This window comes from Microcaecilia unicolor, chromosome 5 (genome assembly GCF_901765095.1).
Source record: "Microcaecilia unicolor chromosome 5, aMicUni1.1, whole genome shotgun sequence".
In the NCBI taxonomy this organism is placed as follows: Eukaryota; Metazoa; Chordata; class Amphibia; order Gymnophiona; family Siphonopidae; genus Microcaecilia; species Microcaecilia unicolor.
Window position 1 is genome coordinate 99,984,949 of NC_044035.1, and position 20,620 is coordinate 100,005,568.

The 20,620-nt window shown below is 45.2% G+C and overlaps 1 protein-coding gene across 1 annotated transcript in view; it reads left to right on the forward strand.

Annotated features, from left to right (window-relative positions):
• Positions 1–338: 338 nt before the first annotated feature.
• The window catches only part of LOC115470171 (solute carrier family 22 member 15-like), a 118,122-nt gene continuing 97,840 nt past the window's right edge, over positions 339–20,620 (forward strand). The window contains exons 1-2 of the mRNA XM_030203127.1: positions 339–703; positions 16,042–16,188. Of these exons, the coding sequence (XP_030058987.1) occupies positions 620–703; positions 16,042–16,188 (231 nt within the window). The 5' untranslated portion in view covers positions 339–619. The remainder of the gene's footprint in view (positions 704–16,041; positions 16,189–20,620) is intronic.

A 20,620-nucleotide genomic window follows, 5' to 3' on the forward strand; every position in this document is an offset into this window, starting at 1 on the left:
CTCCTGAATGAAATTTCAGCTTGCACCCTTGGAGCTGCACTGTGCGAATTGCGAAACAGGACTGTAAGCACTGGCTCCAATAATAATAAAAAAAAATATTAGGGTATTGCCAAACAATACAAATTCGTCCTCACTGGACACGTGACTCAGAACCCACCGAGCCAATTCCTACGGCTAAGTGTAATGCATCCGATATTTTGTCTACCTTCCTTGGCTTGTTCCAGTTCATGTTTACCGCCTCGCCTTCTCCGCTTCACACAGCAGAGGGCGCGCTGTATGTTAGTCAACACAGAAAGCAATGCACAGCTACAGCCACAGCCACGTCGCACTTGCAACTTGCGCACAGTCAGCTCCACCTTGGTCATGTGAGAACTGGAGGAAGCAAGAAGCATCAATTACAGAACTAAACGGGTCGCCACGCTACGCTTAGGCGTCCGCAACCAAACCTCGTTGTCCACAACTTTGTGCACGTCAGAAGATCGCTCCGTGCATCGCCGTGAGATGAGCCGCTCTGCGTGATGTCACTGCTTCTAGAGTAGGCGGTTCTTTCCGCGCCTAAGTCTTTTACTATCTATAGTTATGGTATTTTTCCTGCAGGAAGAAGAACTGTGGCCACGGGATGGACTTGGATGAAGCCTTTAGCTCCGTAGGGGAATTTGGCAGATGCCAGAAGTGGCTGACCGCTGTCTTGATACTGCTCCAGGTTTGTCTCGCATCTGCGTAGGAATGATGCTGTGGTTAAACGGCTCTTCCGGGGAGCGGGCATGCGATGCAACGGCTGTGTTTGACTAGAGCGCGAGACATCGCTACTGGCTAGTATGTGAATGGAAAAAAAGCCTAGCATGCGCGCTGCTGCAGTGCTCGCTCGTTTAATAAGTATCCGCCTGTCCACTGATTGGAGAGGGTCGGGGGTCTGGCTTTTTGTGTTGCTATGATGTGATGCGAAGCTTGTGAGATAAACGCTGCTGTGACGCAACAATAAGTTTCGTAATGTTGAGTGGCTTTAAGCCTTCGTACGTTCCAAACGAGCGAGGCTGCAAACATTTACAGCAGTTCCCCCTCGGTGGAAAAAGTGTAACACATTTAATCGATATTGGGGTTGCTCAGTTACACGCAGTTGGCACCTGTGGGTGGACCCAAATAATATACTTTTTTGTTTTTATTATTTCAGTGATCGCACTTAACGGTGTTTGTTACTAAAGTTTAAAAACATGGTTCTGTTGCTGGAACTGGAGTGGTCTGTACCACAGTAGTACCTGTTCTCTTCAATTATTGGCTTTGTGCTTCACTTTTCTACCCAGGGACCCAAAGCAGCTTATAAGGACAAAAATAATACGTTACAAAATATCAACAAGTGTAGTAATAAAAATACTACTACTACTACTTATCATTTCTATAGTCAGTGCATACGCAGAATAAATTTAAACTATTTAAAGAATAATTAAAATGCTGTGGAAACTCATTATACTAAAAGGTATATGTGATGCCATTTGTAACAGAACAGCTAGTGTAAACCTTTCTATTTCTAGGTTATTGCTAGAGAAGGACACGGGGATGGGGACAGACTTTGTCCTGTGTTATTCTCTAAAAGCTTGAGACTAGCCTTAAACAGGCGTTTTTGGAACAGCATCTATAAAATGCTAGTTTCAAAATGTAGAAACTTAACAGACCTTTTGACAACTGTCAACTGAATTCAGTGATTAAAAACAAACAGACTGCAGAAGCTGCTTTTGAATTTAAGTGAAGCACTGTTAAATTACTTCATTTGTGTCTTGTCTGCCTTTGATGTGGCAACAAGAGTCTTGTCTGCTGATTAGACTCCTACCATCTGCAACAGCTTTCCATCATGTGCCCAGTTGCTCAACCATCTTCTGCAACAGATTCATCCATTGTTGCTGGCATCAAGGGGGATTTCCAACATTTAATTGACACTTATTTTCCTGTTCATCCACTACATAGTGTTGGCTCTCTTCTACACCCACATCTGAAAGACAATCCAATTATCTTCCCAGATGATGTAAAAACACAGGCAACCAAATCTTTTGAGAAGGTTGTATCAAAATCATTGAAATGGAAGGCTTGAGTCCATCAACATCAACAACTGGGGATCATCCACAACCACAGAAAGTGTCACATCTGTGGAAGAGCCCCCCTCCCCCCCAAAAGAATGAAAATCGCATGTTAGCAGTTTTATAAGCCACTTTTATGGAACAATGCCTTCTTTGAAGGCTACTTGTTAATGAATTGGATAGTGATGCAGAAGGTGTTTTTTTTTTTTTTTTTTGGAAAAACATGGTCTGCCAAAACTGGCAAAACTTGCACGGTGGATCCTGTGCATTCCTGCTACCAGCACATCTTTTGAGAGGACATTTTCTATTGCCAGAAGGACTGGAAGGCAGGAGAGCTAGACCGAATTTTGGGATTGTTGATGACTTATTATTCATCCACATATTTAAAAATCATAACAATTTTTCATAGGGCATACTTCTCCCCCACTTGGGCACACAGAGCCAGTTGTAATTTGCTCTCCTGGACACTTTAACAGGGTGGATTAGGGTTCCTTGGGGTAGTAGAAGTCAGATATGGTTGGGGTTGGAAGGGTAGACAGTGGTGGAGGGGGCAGTCGCTCATTGTTTATTATTGTTTTCTATTTATGATTTATAAACAGTTGTACAGAATATTATTCCTTTTTATACTTTAATAAAAAGATTTAAATATAAAATCATAAGTTTTGAGGCTTGTGCAGATGAAAACAGAGCCCATGGGGACAGGGGCAAACTTTGTCCCTGTGTCATTCTCTAGTTAGTGTGGCTCTTACTGCAGGGATTGTAAGGAACATACTTAAGCAGCTGTTGGAACAATTTGAAGAGAAAGTACTGGTGTATTGTACTCCCCCCCCCCCCCCCCAATATGCGTTTAAATGCTCTTGGGTGTGCAAAGAATTTTTCTCAGGACTAAATCTGAGGGATTGACCCAAATAGGGGGAAATTCTATAAATAGCACTTTGATTTAGGCATTGAAAAGATTGGCACTCAACTGGTATTCTATAAAGGGCACCCAACCTTTATAGAATACTGGCATAGTGCGCAGACTGCGCCTGATAAGTCTGGTGCACAAGTTAGATGTGGATTGGCCAAATTCTATAACTTGGCGCCTAACTCTTCGGAATGCTCATGTCCCCTTTTTGATTGTGCATGAGAAAGTTAGGTGCCAGATTAGAATAGCACATAGGGGAGCTTGTGCTCAACCTCAATTAGGTATCAGTTAAGTGATCAGTTTGTGCCTATTACCTTTTGAAGTTCTTGTGGTCTCAGATTTGTGTGCTGATTCTGATGCCTAACGCTTGGTGCTGTATATAGAATTTGGGGGTAGTGTCAAAGCCACTCCAGATTATATATAGTGACAGAATGAGATGAAATGTCTTCAAGTAAAAAAATATCAGATATTCAGCTTTCCAACCCACCTGTGGAGCCACATTGTAAAATGTTCCTTGTCATGGCCCCCCCCCCCCCCAAATCTTTGAAAACAGGACTTTCTCATAGCCACCATAGATGGACATACTGAAACCATCATGTCAGAACCCACTTTAGCCTAGACGTGGAAAAGCGCGGGGTACAAATGTAACAAAACAAAAAAAACCCTTAACGAAGAGGCCAATACAGAATGCTACTGCAAGCCTAACTGTGTGGTTACTGTGGATGGTATGTGCATGTTACTAGCCAAGCAATACAGAGGGAGGTTGAGCACAGAGATACATGCGGAGAGCACTTTTTGACCGCAAGACCCTGAAGCAGGCTGACGAAACGCTGGCCATTGTAGGTCACAGTCTTTGTTTGTGGAAAAGGAAGCACCAGAAGAAGCTAAGACAAGCTAAGTGAAAACTGATAGTTGCTTTACAAAATACTTTTTTGTGCACTAGATAGCAAATGCTGACAATACAAAACAATTGTGGTCTATTATAAATTTGTTTTGGCTCAAACTTAAGGGGCATTATAACGTTTAAAGTAGGAGGTTTTTTTAATGCCAGTGATGAAGCCGTCCTGTTCCTACAGCTAGATGAAGCTGGGAGCTTCCAGGCTTTTTTCCTCCTCACACTTCTTAATTATTCTGCAAGTTCAGACCCCGAGAAGAGTATCTCCTGTATTATAGATTTGTGTAGATTGTCTAATTTGAAGGGATCTCCCCCTTGTGTTAAGATTTAGTTAATTCGCTAATGTTGCCATTAGTGTGTGGCCGTTAAAATTTGTAGTGCACGCATTTTTGATATTTAATACAGGATGCCTGAGTACCTCCCACGGAACGCCATTTAAAGGTGCATTAGGCATTCATTTAGCATCTAATGCAGCTTAGTAAAAAGGCCCGTTGTGCGTAGGCTTAAAGTCTTAAAGAAGAGTTCATATGATAAAGGGAGGAGCTAAAGAGAAGTCTGTGGAATCAGACTGGCCCTTAGACTTCACCATATATCCACATTTTTCAGTTTTCGTGAAAACAAGGAGTTCATTACAGCAGAGTTGGCATTGGGGGGAGGGGTTGGGGCGGCAAACAGGGCAGCTTCCCTGGGCTCCACAACTCCAGTGGGCTTTGTGGTTTGGTGTCTCTTCCCCTTCTTCCCACCACGGTCCCTCCCTTCCTTTCACCTTCCTGGTCTACTTTAAAAAGCATTTCCCTTTACAGGGGGGGGGGGGGGGGGTCGCTGGTCAAATTGTATGCACAACTTAATTGATTAACAAGCCTATCAGCACTGATATTGGCTTTAATTAGAATTAATTTGCACATCTTTCTAGGCATATTCTATAACGCGGTGCGCATAAATTCTAATGTGCACAATCAAAAAGGGGGCGTGGATTGGGCAGGTTGTGGGCATTTCAGAAAACTATGCCCCACTATTATAGAATACACCTGATCTACACATAACTAAGGTGCAGGTATTTTTGCCTGGTTTCAGGTGGCCTAAATGGGTGCACCTAAATTTTAGTAGTAAGAATGTCTAGAATACGTGAGCGTATTCTATAAAGTACGCGTAACTTTAGGCGTAGTTTATAGATACACACTAACCACGTGGTTTTAAGGTGTCATATATAAAATTCCCTCCAGTCGCAAGAGGAAAAGGGACCTCCCCATTTACAGCCCTAAAGTTTTTATGTGGTCAGCATTTAGTGGCTTTGGAACAAGCACTGACCAGCAGAGTAAACAATGCTGAAGCCTCTTAGGGTCAATGTTCTGGAAGGTAGTGTGCCAGCCCAGGGAGCTCAAATAAGAGAAATACCAATGAAAATGGTTCTTGTTAAAGATTTCTTGGCACAGTGTAATAGACTTAAAATTGTTGGAAAATAAGGTAAGAGTACTGAATTTAAGGGCACTTAATTTTTCATGTGCCCCTTTATTGTCACTAAGGGGTCCTTTTACTAAGCTGCGGGAATAAAGCCATGCAGTAGCGGAGGGGGTCATTTTTCCCACGTGTCGGGGTCCTTTTTACCACAGCAGGTAAAAAGCCCCCCCCCCCCAAAATGGCTATGTGGTAAGATAACTCTTACTGCAAGTCCATGCGGCGAGGAGCACTTATCACCTATTGAGTTGGTGGTAAGGGCTCTTACGGTAAACTGGCAGCACTGTGCCTGATTACTGCCAGGTTAGCACAGTGCTAGACAAAATATTCCGGGGAGTGCCAGAAATGGTGCGCACTCAACTTGGAACTTCTGCCGGCGGTCGCGTTGCCCTGGCGGTAGTTCAGTTTTAGGAGTCCTTTTACTAAGGTGTGCCGAAAAATGACCTGCACTGGTGTAGACGCATGTATTGGACGTGCGCAGGTCTATTTTTTTGCGAGCCTGCAAAAAAGGCCCTTTTTTTGGCCGAAAATGGACGTGCGGCAAAATAAAAATTGGCGCACGTCCATTTTGGGCCTGAGACCTTATCGCCACCCATTGACCTAGACTATAATGTTGTGGCTCGCATATTTTATATGAGTGGTATATTGAAATTATGAAGGAAGTATGGATTATAATTTGATTTATTACCTACAATTTTTTATGCTGTAAATGTATGGAAAGCACTGCAAGCTTCTGAAATGTAATGATTGTTTATCTCAAGTTATAGTACAAATTATTATGTAAGTGTATTTATACAAAATGTTGGGTTTTAGTACATTTTGAAACTGGTGCACTCTACCATGTGTTTGTCAATGGCATAGCCACTTTGAGGTCAGGCACACCCAGCAGCAGTGCAATCTTGTCAGGGGAGGCAAAGTGGGCCCCACAGTTACAGGAGGCCTCTGTGCAGGGCCGCCGAGAGACCTGGCCAGGCCCTGGGCAAGGCCACCACCAGGGCCCGCCACTGCCCCCCCCCCCCGAGGTTGTCGCCGCCGCCCCCTCCATCGGGCCGGGCCCCCCTGAATTCAAATCTTAGTGCCTCACCTTGACCTTGCTCGGTGTGAAAGAAGCGCTGCAGCGGCAGTCTGCAGATCGCCTCCCTTCGGGCCTTCCCTCCTTGTGTCCCGCCCTCGCACAAGTTACGACAGATGAGGGTGCGACACAGGTAGGGAAGGCCCGAAGGGAGGCGATCTGCAGACTGCTGCTGCTGCGCTTCTTTCACACGGAGCGAGGTTGAGGTGAGGCGCTATGATTTGAATTCAGGGGGGCCCGGCCCGGTGGTGGACAGAGAGTGGAGGGGACTGCGGCGCCGGGCCCCCCTTGGAGGCCCGGGCCCGGGGAATTTTGTCCCCCCTGCCCCCCCTCCCTCGGCGGCCTTGCCTCTGTGGTTCAGCATGTCCCTTCCTCCCCCTGGTCTATATTAGGTGTGTTCTTGGAGGTGGGGAGGTGAGACAGAGAGATGAAAAGTTGGTAGTTAAGTGAAAAGAAGGGAGAGAAAGAAGATGAAATTCCATAGCGTCCCACAGATCCAGAGACTGGTGGGTTGTGTCCGTCTACCAGCAGGTGGAAATAGAAAGAACTTCTGAGGCTCTATATGTGGTCATGTGTAGCCAGCCAAACCTCAGTATTCTCTCTATCTAGCAGTTGGATGGTCATAACTCTGCAGCTCTGGATTGGGGCCTCCTAGCCCGTTCCCTCGGGATGAGTTGAGCTGCCCAAGGGGTTGAGAGCTCGCATTGGCTTGAGCGTGGATACCTGGTGGTGCCAGGTCCCTCCATTTCTTCCCCCGCCCGCCCAGGATTCGTGAGTGTACTCTCCTGTTTTTTTGTTTACAAAAAAAAAAGGGGGTAATACCTCTTTAAATTTGCGTTGCCGGTTCTCGGCACTCACAGTGAGCAGAAATCTGCTCAGGCATCGGGTGGGGACCGTTGTTCTGCGGGTAGAGGGGCTGGTTTTGCAGAGTTTTCTCTGGGCACATGGCAGCCCCTTCAGAATCTGTGAAGCGCTGCTCCCGGTGTGGGAATCGGAAAGCAGCGTCTGGTTCCTGCGATTTTTGCCCTCAGGGCTTTCCGGAGCTTGGGGCGTCGGGATCGGGTAGAGACTGACAGGATCGGGCTGCAGGTCAGTCAGCTCCGTTATCCACCTCCGGCCGTTCTTCTTCCCGCCCTCCGGCGGACGATTTCGGCTCTGTTGCGCCTTTGACAGAATGAAAGGCTTCCGACACAACAGCACAAAAAACAGCTGATTCTAAATCAGCTGATGTCGGGCATTTTACTGTGGCCGGGGGAGCGAAGGCGAAGTCTGGTGCGGCTCGGGTGCTTTCCCACGTGGAATCGCCGCGTGGAGGTGAACCGGGCACCATTTTGGATGCAGGCACGTTGCAGGGTTCAGGGCCTCCTGTGGCAGATGGCCAGCGGACGATGCCTGTCCCGCTGACAGGTTTGCAGGCTGGGGAATCAGGGGAATCGGGAGTACCATTTCCCCCCGAGTTTATGTTGTTATTACACAGGGCCTTTTTATTGAAAAGGGCTGGGGGGGGGGGGGGGTTCTGGACAGTAGCAGTGACTTTGCGGGCCCTCAGGATAGCGTTTTGGGATCTTCTGCTCTATTGGCTAAGAGACCTTGCGTGGATTTGCAGGAGGCGGATGCTTGCTCAGTTTTTTCGGACGTAGATGACGGTCAGTTGTCAGATGTTTCCCAACTGACCCTGTCAGCGGTAGCGGAGGAGGGGCAGTCTCAGTATGAGGGTGGTGATGACCCCATGGCGGTGCAGTTGTTTCGTCAGGATGAATTGGCAAATCTAATTGTCAAGGCCTTGGAGATACTAAACATTTCATCTCCGGATGGCAGTGGCCCCTCTTCGCCGGCTCGTTCCATTATGTCAGGGGCTAAGCGACCGTCCCGTACATTTCACATTCATGAGGCTCTGACATACTGATCTTTCTTCATTAGCTCTTCCTCCCTTTTTTTCTTTTCTGCCTCTCAGTCCACTCAAATTTCACCCTCTTTATCACCTTTCTCCTTTTCGGTTACCTACCAACTTTCCATCTCCCTTTCGCATGCTCTTGCTCTCCCATTTCCCATCTCACTCTATCTCCTGCCTCCTATTCCCTTTCATTACCACATTTCTACCTCTGTACTTACTGTCCTCCTCTCATTCATCTCCTTACTCCCCTTGCCTCTCCCACATGATTCCACAATTTCCAATATATCACTCCCTCCCTCCATTCTTGTAGTGCAGCATCTCCTCTCCCTCTCCCCCATGGCCTGACATCTTCCTGTGCATTTTCCTCCACCATCTTCCTGTCCCATCTCTCTTCCCTCCTGTCCCTTCCCACACTGTCCATCATCTCATCTCATCTCCTCTCTTTCCTGCTGTTCTTCCCTCCTCTCACCCCACGATCCAGCATCTATCCCTCCCTCTCTCCCACCCCCTCTAGGTCCAACATTTCTCCTTCTGTCCCTCCCTCTCATCCCCTGGTCCAACATATCTCTCTTCCCGACTGCCCTTCCATCCAGCACCTCCCCCTCTCCCAGGCCTGCCAGCCTTCCTTGGGTCCAGCATCTCTGCCATTCTCTTCCCTCCCTCAATCCCATTGTCCACCATCTCTTCCCCTCCCCCTGTCTCTCTCTTTCTGTACCCATCATTTCTTTTTCTCATCCCCCTCCCCCCACATCTGGTCTGACATTTTCCCCCTCTCTCATCCCTTCCTGCCCCCACCCTTGGGCTAACTTAAAACAGCTTCAAGGGGCCCTGCAGTCCGGGCATCTCTTCCCCTTCTCCCCATCACTGTCTCTCTCTCCCTTCCCCTCACCTTCCCGGTCTTCTTTAAAAATCACATTTCCCTTCTCAGAGGGGCCTTGTCACGGCAGCTCCGAAGCTTTCCCTCGGCTATGATTCGTCCAGTTGAAAACAGGAAGTTTCACCAGAGGGGGGGGGGGGGGGTGGATTGTAACAGATGAAAAGCTTCAGGACAGCAGCAGGCAGCTTGTGAGAATGGCTGTCGTGCCAGGGCCCCTCTGAGAAGGGAAATTTTACTTTTAAGAAGACCAAGAAGGTGAAGGGATGGGAGGGAGACAAATCGTGGTGGGAGAAGGGGAAGAGATGCCCAGACCACAGGGCCCCCTGGAGCTGTGGGATCCAGAGTAGCTGCCCTGTTTATCCCTCCTAATGCCGACCCTGTGTGGTAGTAATAATGAGAAGTGGGGGGAAGAACAGGAAGGAGAGGGGGTCGGGAGGCCCCCTCCTTATTTTCTGTCCTGGGCCCCGGCATATCTAACACAGTCCCTGCTGCAGCTGGTTGGGATCCCCAAGCCCCATCACCTGATGACCTCCTTCGAAGGTAGCCAGAATTCCCTTCTGCTAAGCTTGGCAGTCTCAGTGGCATGTCCTTGAGTACTGATGCTAACAGCGGAGCATTGTGGGGTGCCATTGTCAGTGGCTCAGGGATGCTTCTGCTGCTGACTGCCAAGTTTGGTAAAAAGGAGTTCTAGTCTCCTTTGCAGGAGGTCTGTAACTGGTGGGGCTTGGGGATCCTGACCAGCTAAAGTATTTATTTAAATTTTGATTTGGGAGGTGCTGTGAAAGGTGTGTGTGTGTGTTGGGGGGGTGGGGGGTGGACAGGGGAACAGAGAAAGATTTTGTACCCACCAACTTTAGGCTCAGGCTCACCCAAAATTGGCCGTCTGGCTATGCCATTGATATGTGTTGAAGGCTTTTACAATTTTATTCTGTTTACATACGTATTGCATATATTTTTGTAAAGTATTGTGATGGTCAGACATATTAATGTATAAAAAGCCTGGATTGTAGTGTGTTCTGTTCTGGCTTTCCCTTGTTAAAGTTAGTTGATTCGTTCTCATTTTTTGCTGCTGAAACACATTGATTGGATCAGGCTATGCTAAGTTTTATTGTATGAGTATGTTTACTTTGATTATTCGTCTTCTTTAGCTTAATTCATTCTATATGTTATTTTCCTTTACCTATTTATATATTGATTAGATTTTTTTAAAATGTGCAATATGCTAATATTTTGTGCAAATTAGGGGGTCCTTTTACTAAGGTGTGCTGAAAAATTGTCTTGTGGTAATGTTGGTATGGGTTTTGGGTGTGCGCTGATCCATTTTTCAGTGCGCCTATAAAAAAGGCCTTTTTAAAATTTTTGCCGAAAATGGACGTTTGGCAAAATGAAAATTGCCACAAGTCCATTTTGGGTCTGAGACCTTACCGTCAGCCATTGACTTAGCGGTAAAGTCTCACACAATAACCGGGTGGTAATGACCTATGTGCGTCAAATGCCACTTAGCGCGCATCTGATATGCGTGTCGAAAATAAAAATTATTTTTCAGCCGCACGTATTGGACATGCGCCAAAAATGAAATTACTGCAAGAGCCACGCGGTAGCCGGGCGGTAATGAGCAGGGACCGTCCTTCTTTGTTTATTTTGTACAGCGCTGCATAACCCTAGTAGCGCTCTAGAAATGTTAAGTAGTAGTAGTAACTCCATTTTGGCGCATGTTGGGCATGCGTAGAGCCTTACACAGCTTAGTAAAAGGACCCTTTTATTTTTATAATGATTTCATATTGCATTTGCAAAGTATTTCTATGATTTCTGAGTATTCTATCTAGATTATTAAGAGTTTTGAAGAATTTTTATGTTTGTATGTTTGTCTAATTAAATTTTATTATTGGGGGTTTCTTTTTTTGTTCATGAAGTTTAACCCCTGATGCAGTCTGTGGCTGAAACATTGCCATATCTGATTCCTGTTTGCTACTATCTTTGTGATAATAGATGTGTTTCCTGATAAAAAAAATAAATCTACCATCTCTCCCTCAAGAATAAGCAAAATAAATCCCACCTACAATAATAGTAGTAGTAATAATAATAATAAAACTCCACAAGGTGGATTTAAAAAAAGGCCCACAAGAATTAATTGCTACAGAAAAAATTTTGTGCCTTAGGATTTTGACTACAGTGCAAGTCTTATAAATCTTTTTCTATATCTGCCTCAATAGAAACAATTCCTGATATGTCTTCGTATAAGGTATATTAGTAGCTATTGTAGAAAAGCTCCATTCTCTGCCCTTATTAACTTGGCCATGGCAAATGTAAGGAACAATTGTTTGGGGAATGAAGGTGCAGCACCTCTGTCTGCTTATTAAATTACTACTTAATAATACCCCAGTAACTGAGGCCCCCCCCCCTCCAACTCTTTAAAAGCAAAGCCACAGGAGTGAAAAAGAGGGGGGTGATGCAGCGTAGCCATAATTGCTGTCTGAAAGTTCTTTTCAAGCCAGCAATAATGCAGAAAGAACATAAGGCTAACATTGCTGGAGTTTGGAAATATATATAGCACCGTTTGAGCTGATGATAAGTTAATGTTGCTGCTAAGAGAAGTTATTTTTAAGCATACAGTATAACTTTACAGTAGCTGAAAAACGTTTAAGGGCCTGATGCTGGTGTCCACATAGCTAATCGAGCAAGTAGGAGTGATTAAATAGTGGTCCTGTCTTTGCCCGGTTACCTATCCGGCGATCTTCCGACACAAATGGGGAGATTGCCGGCGATTTCGCAAAAGCGGCTAAAAGCGTATAATCAAAAGCTGGCTTTTTAACAGCATCGCCGCTTTCCTGTCGCCTCGGTGGCGAAAGTTCGAGGGGGCGTGTCACCGGCGAAGCGAAGGCGGGGCATGGGCAGGCATGGGCGTGGCTACCAGATAACATAGTAACATAGTAGATGACAGCAGAAAAAGACCTGCACGGTCCATCCAGTCTGCCCAACAAGATAAACTCATATGTGCTACTTTTTGTGTATACCTTACCTTGATTTGTACCTGTCCTTTTCAGGGCACAGACCGTGTAAGTCTGCCCAGCACTATCCCCGCCTCCCAACCACCAGCCCCGCCTCCCACCACCGGTTCTGGCACAGACCATATAAGTCTGCCCAGCACCATCCCCGCCTCCCGCCACCGGCTCTGCCACCCAACCTCGGCTAAGCTCCTTTAGATCCATTCCTTCTGAACAGGATTCCTTTATGTTTATCCCATGCATGTTTGAATTCCGTTACCGTTTTCATTGCCACCACCTCCCACGGGAGGGCATTCCAAGCATCCACTACCCTCTCTGTGAAAAAATACTTCCTGACATTTTTCTTGAGTTTGCCCCCCTTCAATCTCATTTCATGTCCTCTCGTTCTACCGCCTTCGCATCTCTGGGAAAAGTTCGTTTGCGGATTAATACCTTTCAAATATTTGAACGTCTGTATCATATCACCCCTGTTTCTCCTTTCGTCCAGAGTATACATATTCAGGTCAGCAAGTATCTCCTCATACGTCTTGTAACGCAAATCCCATACCATTCTCGTAGCTTTTCTTTGCACCGCTTCAATTCTTTTTACATTCTTAGCAAGATATGGCCTCCAAAACTGAACACAATACTCCAGGTGGGGCCTCACCAACGATTTATACAGGGGCATCAACACCCCCTTTCTTCTGCTGGTCACACCTCTCTCTATACAGCCTAACAACCTTCTAGCTACAGCCACCGCCTTATCACACTGTTTTGTCGCCTTCAAATCCTCAGATACTATCACCCCAAGCTCCCTCTCCCCGTCCGTACTTATCAGACTCTCCCCGCCTAACACATATGTCTCCTGTGGATTTCTGTTCCCTAAGTGCATCACTTTGCATTTCTTTGCATTGAATTTTAATTGCCAAACCTTAGATCATTCTTCTAGCTTCCGTAGGTCCTTTTTCATGTTTTCCACTCCCTGCGGGGTTTCCACTTTGTTACAGATCTTAGTACCATCCGCAAATAGGCAAACTTTACCTTCTAACCCTTCGGCAATGTCACTCACAAATATATTGAACAGAATCGGCCCCAGCACCGATCCTTGAGGCACTCCACTACTTACCTTTCCCTCCGAGTGAATTCCATTCACCACCACCCTCTGGCATCTGTCCGTCAACCAGTTCCTAATCCAGTTCACCACTTCGGGTCCTATCTTCAGCCCATCCAGTTTATTTAAGAGCCTCCTGTGGGGAACCGTGTCAAAAGCTTTGCTGAAATCTAAGTAGATTACATCCATAGCTCGTCCCTGATTCAATTCTCCTGTCACCCAATCAAAGAATTCAATGAGATTCATTTGGCACGATTTCCCTTTGGTAAAACCATGTTGTCTCGGATCTTGCAACTGATTGGCTTCCAGGAAATTCACTATCCTTTCCTTCAGCATCGCTTCCATTACTTTTCCAATAACTGAAGTGAGGCTTACCGGCCTGTAGTTTCCAGCTTCTTCCCTATCACCACTTTTGTGAAGAGGGACCACATCCGCCGTTCTCCAATCCCTTGGAACCTCTCCCATCTGCAAGGATATATTAAACAAATCTTTAAGAGGACCCGCCAGAACCTCTCTGTGCTCCCTCAATATCCTAGGTGGATCCCATCTGGTCCCATGGCTTTGTCCACCTTTAGCTTTTCAAGTTGTTCATACACACTCTTCCGTGAACGGTGCTCTATCCAGTTCAATATCATTTGTACTTTTTCCAGTCCATTGCGGTCTTTCTCCAGGATTTTCTTCTGTGAAAATGGCCGGCTTTCGGTGATAATGGAAAAAAAAGCGGCGTTAAGCGGTATTTGGCCGGGTTTACTTGGTCCTTTTATTTTCACGACTAAGTCTCAAAAAGGTGCCCCAACTGACCAGATGACCACCGGACGGAATGGGAGATGACCTCCCCTTACTCCCCCAGTGGTCACCAACCCCCTTCCATACTACAAAAGTTAAAATGAAAACCTTTTTTGCCAGTCTGTATGCCAGCCTCAAATCCCTTACCCACCTCAATGACAGCAGAACGTGTTGTATCGTCTCACAGCCTTTCCGTGGTTGCGATGTGGCTCTCGGGTGAGTGTGACACCTTTTCTGTTAGGTGCCCTGCAGAGTCACATCAGCAATGCATTGTGGTGGGTGTAGGGTACTGGGCTCTACTCCCATGGTGCTTTTCCCCCCTGCTAACTGGGTCAGAGTGTGCACTGTTTTGTTTCCAGTAGTCCATGAGGTAGTGGCCATTTTTGTAAGCCAGTTTTAGATCCCTTTCATGTGTTACTCACGTTAGAAAATGTTATTACCTTGAATGCTGCTGAAAGAGGGCATTGTACAGCAATCTGCCAGCTCGGACCTACTGCTAATCTCAGTATCAGGGAGACTCTTTGCCAGTGGGGCACAACCTCTGATCTGCAGTTAACTGTGAGTAAAGGTGCTTATTCAAATAAAGCACTTTTTCAAAGACATTAGTCTTCAGGTGTCAACTGCTGTGCCAAGGTTATACAACAGCACGTCCTAGAGGCCTGAGTGTGTGCAGGTCGCTGGAGCACTTTTAGTGGGTGCACATTTGTGGGTAGGGGGTTTGGGGAGGTGGGGCTCAGCACCCAAAGTAAGGGAGCTATGCATGTGGGAGCTGTTTCTGAAGTCCACCACACTGACCCCTAGGGTGCCCAGTTGGTGTCCTGGCATGTAAGTGCACTACAAATGCTGGCTCCTCCCACGACCAAATGCCTTGGATGTCGCCGGGTTGGAGATGGCCGACATTTTTTTTCCATTATCACTGAAAAACAAAACCAGCCATCTCAAACCCAGTGACTTCCAAGGCGTTTGGCCGGTCTAAACTGTATTATCGAAAAAAAAGATGGCCGGCCATCTTTTTGATAATACGGTTCCGGCCAGCTGTTGCGCCACCGCCAAAATAGATTGCCGGCGACGTTCGATTATGCCCCTCCACATGGCACAACACTGAAAAATTAACTGTATCTGCATAACTTCCAGGAACTGCTGCTGACCTGGATATTCAGGGACCTTTTACTAAAGCGTGCCAAAAAGTGGCCTGTGCTGGTGTAGGCGTGTGTTTTGGATGCACGCAGGTCCACGTTTCAGCACACCTGGAAAAAAGGCCTTTTTGTGGCCAATTAAAACCAGCACGCATCCATTTATGGCCTGAGACCTTACTGCCACCCATTGACTTAGAGGTAAGGTCTCAAGCACTAACCAGGCTGTAAGCATCAGCGTGCGTAAACAGCCGATTACTGCTGGGTAAGTGCCATGCGGTAGAAAATAGAAAATATTCTCTACCGCATGTTTTGGACACGTAAAAAATGGAATTACTGCCTGGCGCACGTGGTAGCCGGGCGGTAGTTCCAATTTGACGTGTATGCACCTTAACAGAAGGGCCCCTCAATGCTGGTACCCAGATATGGCCTGGTATTGAATATCTGGGCCCAGATTTATCTCGGTTTTTAACCTGATTATTGGTAATTTATTTTTATATTTACTTGGCAACGTGATGTTTCAACTAATTTCATTATGAAATAAGGTTAATTGGATGGCCTTTCTGTTTGTGTTTTGTGTCTCTAATTTTTGACCTGGTGGTTTGTTCTTATTTGAATTTTTAATTATATATGATGTATTATTACCTGACTAGAATCATGGGTAATGTAGGTTACAAATTCTTTTAAATAAATGAAAATTTAATTACCTGGCAGAGGTCAGCATTTAAAAAACGCTTACTGCTGCAAGTTCAATATTGACTTATAAATATTTAAGGTAATCTTCAAGGTGTAAACTGGTACTGTATACTGTATGTGGAGTTGTCATGTTTTAAACAAATATGTGGACTGTTTTCATAGGTTTATGTGGCATGCCAATCTATGCTTACTGTAATTGTGGGTGCAGTGCCAGAGTATCATATTGACCAAGAAGAAGTTCCCACTAGTCAAGTGGAGCTCCCCAAGCATGTCCGATTTGCAGATAATTTTACATCCATAGTGACTGAGGCAAGTATATTGTATTGCATTTAGTGAATATAATCTAAGACTTGCTGACTGACTTTCTGTTTCAGTCCTAGTTTTATCCTTTTGTATTCCCAAGAGAAGCAGGACAAGAATACAAAATATGTAGAAATTATGAGGCCCTTTTACTAAAGGGTTGGTGCGCGGCAACAGACTTGCTGCGTGCCAGTCCGTAACTACTGCCAAGCTACCGTAGGAGCCCGGTGGTAGTTCCCACCCCCCAGGCTTTCGGCCATTTCTGGCACTGCAAAAAATATTTTCTGTTTTTGTAGAGCCGGTTCTTACCCGGCGGTAATCGGGCAGCGTTGGGTTAGCGCAGGAGCCCTTACTGCCACCTCATTGGGTGGCAGTAAGTGCTCCCCCTGAAATGGCTGTGCGGTAAGTGGTTCACTTACCACACGGCCATTTCTTTTTGGGGGAAAAAGACAGCCTTTTACCTTCTGCGGTAAAAGGGATCCTCAGTGTGCATCAAAAACACGTGCTGATGCTAGTGCAGGCCCCCTTTTACCACAGCTTGGTAAAAGGACTCCTATATAAATAAAAATAACGCTGTGGATCATTCTTGGTTTATCTCATTTCTTCATAAGCCCTGCATTTCAGTTGATTTAATTTTTTTTCCTCTCTTGAAGTTCTACTTTTTACTTTCAGAGCAAGGATCACAGTACAGCAGTCTCCTTGGAAGCTGTTCCACACATCTACTACACTTTCTATACAGAAGTACTTCCTTAGGTTCCTGAAATTTGTCTCCCTTCACCCTCATGCTATGACTCTCTTGTTCCAGATTCTCCTTCCAGAATCTGAACTATATCTCTTTTGTTAAAACAAAAGCTATTTCAGGGCTTGATTCATTTTCTTTGACTTTAGGAGCTAGCCCTGAGACTTTTACAAAGCCCATCCACCCCATAATGCTAACACAATTCCTTTAGGGCCTGATTTATTAAGAATGCATTACCAAAGGTGTACAGCTGTGGCACATTAGGCTATGCTGGCTCAGTTGTGTGCTTAGGCTTACTGCAGTTTTCTTCAAAAGTAGTTAAAAGAAAAGAGAAGACTTGAGTATTTCTGGCAGAGGTTACCTGTTTCCCAGTAGTGGGCCCAATGGATCGTTGCTTAGTGCTGCCTTTTGGTAGGGACGCACAGATGCTTGCTGCTTGCATTACCTTATCCAGTGTTTGCAATTTCTTTTAACTTGAAGGAAAGAAGAGTCCCCTTGAATCCTACTTTTTTTTTTTTAATTGAAATTTTTAGTAATTTACATTACACATGGGCATTCGAAAATTTACACGCACTGCTATAGAATATGCCCCTGTGCGCCGGTATTTATGCCATGTTGTCTTTGGTGTAAATGGATGCATGTAGTTCTAGGTGCTGGGATATCAACTAAGAGTATTCTATATACCGTCCCTTAATCTAGGTGCTTCTTATAGAATATGCTTAGGTGTAACTATCAGAAAATATGAACAAAGACTGACCACAAAATTTTTCTTATTAGAAAAAAAAAACTTTTAGCAAGTGACTAATAATGTTGTTCTAGTGTCAATATCATTAGAAGATCCAAGAAAGTTTGTCAAATCCAGTGAGTTATTACCTTCAATTACATCACCTCCCAGGGTCGTCCAAATCGGTATAATCGAAAGCCGATCTTGGATGTCCCCAACTGCTTTCCGTTGCAGGGACGGCCAAAGTTCAAGGGGGCATATTGGAAGCGTAGCGAAGGCGGGACTTGGGTGTGCCTAAAACTAGGACGTCCTCGACCCATAATTGAAAGAAACAAGGACGTCCCTGACGAACACTTGGAAGACTTTACCTGGTCGTGTTTTTCTTATGACCAAGGCGCAAAAAGGTGCCCGAAATGACCAGATGACCACCCGAGAGAATCGGGGATGACCTCCTCTTACTCCCCCAGTGGTCACTATCCCCCTCCCACCCTCAAAAAACATCTTAAAAAATATTGATTGCCAGCCTCAGATGTCAGGTCCATCACAGCAGTATGCAGGTCCCTGGAGTACTTTTAGTGGGTGCAGTGCACTTCAGACAGGCGGACACAGGCCCATTCCCCCCTACCCATTATGTTTGTGGAGGAAACAGCGAGCCCGCCAAAACTCACCAGAAACCCACTGTACCCACATCTAGGTGCCACCCTTCACCCGTAAGGGCTATGGTAGTGGTACAGTTGTGGGTAGTGGGTTTTGGGGGGAGGGTGGTTTGGGGGGCTCAGCACACAAGGTAAGGGAGCTATGTACCTGGGAACAATTTCTGAAGTCCACTGCAGTGCCCCCTAGAGTGCCCAGTTGGTGTCCTGGCATGTGAGGGAGACCAGTGCACTACGAATGCTGGCTCCTCCCACGACCAAATGGCTTGCATTTGGTCGTTTCTGAGATGGACGTCCTTGGTTTCCATTATCGCCGAAAATCAGAAATGGCCAAGTCTAGGGACGACTATCTCTCTAAGGACGACCAAATTTCAGGATTTGTGCGCCCCTGACTGTATTATTGAAACGAAAGATGGACGTCCTTCTTGTTTCGAAAATACAGGTTTCCCCGCCCCTGGATGGGGACGTTTTGCAAGGACGTCCTCATCAAAACTTGGACGTCCCTTTCGATTATGCCCTTCCATATGTCCATTTGGGCAGTGCCCTCCTTTTTACTGAAGGTGGCTGCCTCATTGCACATGAATCAAGAGCGTCTTTGCCCTCCTTTTTGGAGTGAGGTTCTTATGCACAAAGACTCCACAAGCTAGATATATGGTGGGTGTTACTTAGTTACATGTAGGAGACAATTTCCTTCTGTCTCTTCGATCATTTTTTGTGCTTTTCCATGCAAAGGACTTGTGGCCTCCATTGCTTGTTGGATCAGGGTGGCCACTGAAGTGGTATTTATTTGTTGAAATGAGCAGCTTGCGAAGAGGATTGAGAGATCACTGTACTTGGGCTTAAGCAGTCTGTGCAGAATACCATTGGCCTTGTCTGAGTAAATCTGCAGAGCAGTGACTTGGACATCACAAAGAAACACTACAGACTTGATGTGCTCGCCAGAGGGCAGTTCTGTTGGGTACATCCTGGAAACATAAAGCATAATAAATCAGGCCTTTAATGCACTACAAAATGCTGGCAAAAACCAAGCTTGCTCTTAGCAGCATGTCAGTGATTCCTAATAGCTGTGCCTGAAGCTAAGGAATTGCTGTTTTTGCTTTGCTTATTACTGTGATTTACCAGTTTTCTCTATCTCATTTCCCTTCACCCCAGTCTTTCTGTCCCCAGCAGCCCCAGGTCTCTAACTGGCTAGCCACCCCTCACCTATTCTCCACCTCTTGCTTTTTAATCTTCTTTGAATTTAGGTTCTGCCTTTTCACTGATATTTCAAGGCAAGTTACATTCAAGTACAGCAGGTATTTCTCTGTCTGCAGAGGGCTTACAATCTTAAATTCACACCTGAGGCAGTGGAGGATTCATTGATTTGCCCAAGGCACATTAGTGTGATTTGAACGGTCTGTTCTGGTTCTCAATCCACTGATCTAACCATTAAGCTACTCCTAGGCACTACCTTAATTAGGGGTATGTTTACTAAGGCGCGTTAGCGTTTTTAACACGTCTTTAAAGTTAAGTCTCGTTAAACGCTAACACACCAGTACATTCCTTTAGGCGTGGTAGCGTTAAAAACGCTAACGCGCCTATAGCGCATCTTTGTAAACACAGGTATTAGCTAGCCATAGTGCAACAAATTATACAAAAATAATTTATATTGTAACATTTTTCATTTCTATTGCCTTTCATGGTAAAAGTTTGCAAAAATAGTCGAGCAAGCTACAATAAATAAAATTTGTCCACCTGTCCTAATGAAAGGGGTTCATATTCCTTGGCTCTTACTAAGAATCCTGACCCAGGCACAGATTTTGAAATGTATGGGTTACTTTATATACGTGAAAACATCAAATTGACTAATCCTGTAGGCAAGTATTTTATTGGAAAACACTTTTTTTTTCTTGGTTATGAGACTGAAATAGCATTAAAGCAGTTTATTTTAGACAAACTATTTTTCAACTAAAATAAAAATGTTATCTGTGGAAATACATAGGATTAAAGAAGAAATTTGAAAAATTAAATGGAAGATAAAACTAGTAGAAAATATGAATATATACTAACGTTATTTGGGCATTAGATTTGGTTATTCACTTTTCTAAATCCAAGCTCAAGGTGAGTGAGTTAAGTACAGAAGTCATACCATGTACAGCAGGGCTCATATGTATTGTCTACAATAAACTGCATATTTTATGATGGCAATGAGACAAATTTTTCAGCACTTCATGTTTCTGTACTCACAGATGGGCAAATTGGTACAGCTAAGTAGTTGCTGTGTGCCATTTTAAATGTGTTTGAAAAGCTGTTTGCATGTGATGCCGTATCATTGAATGCTGACTG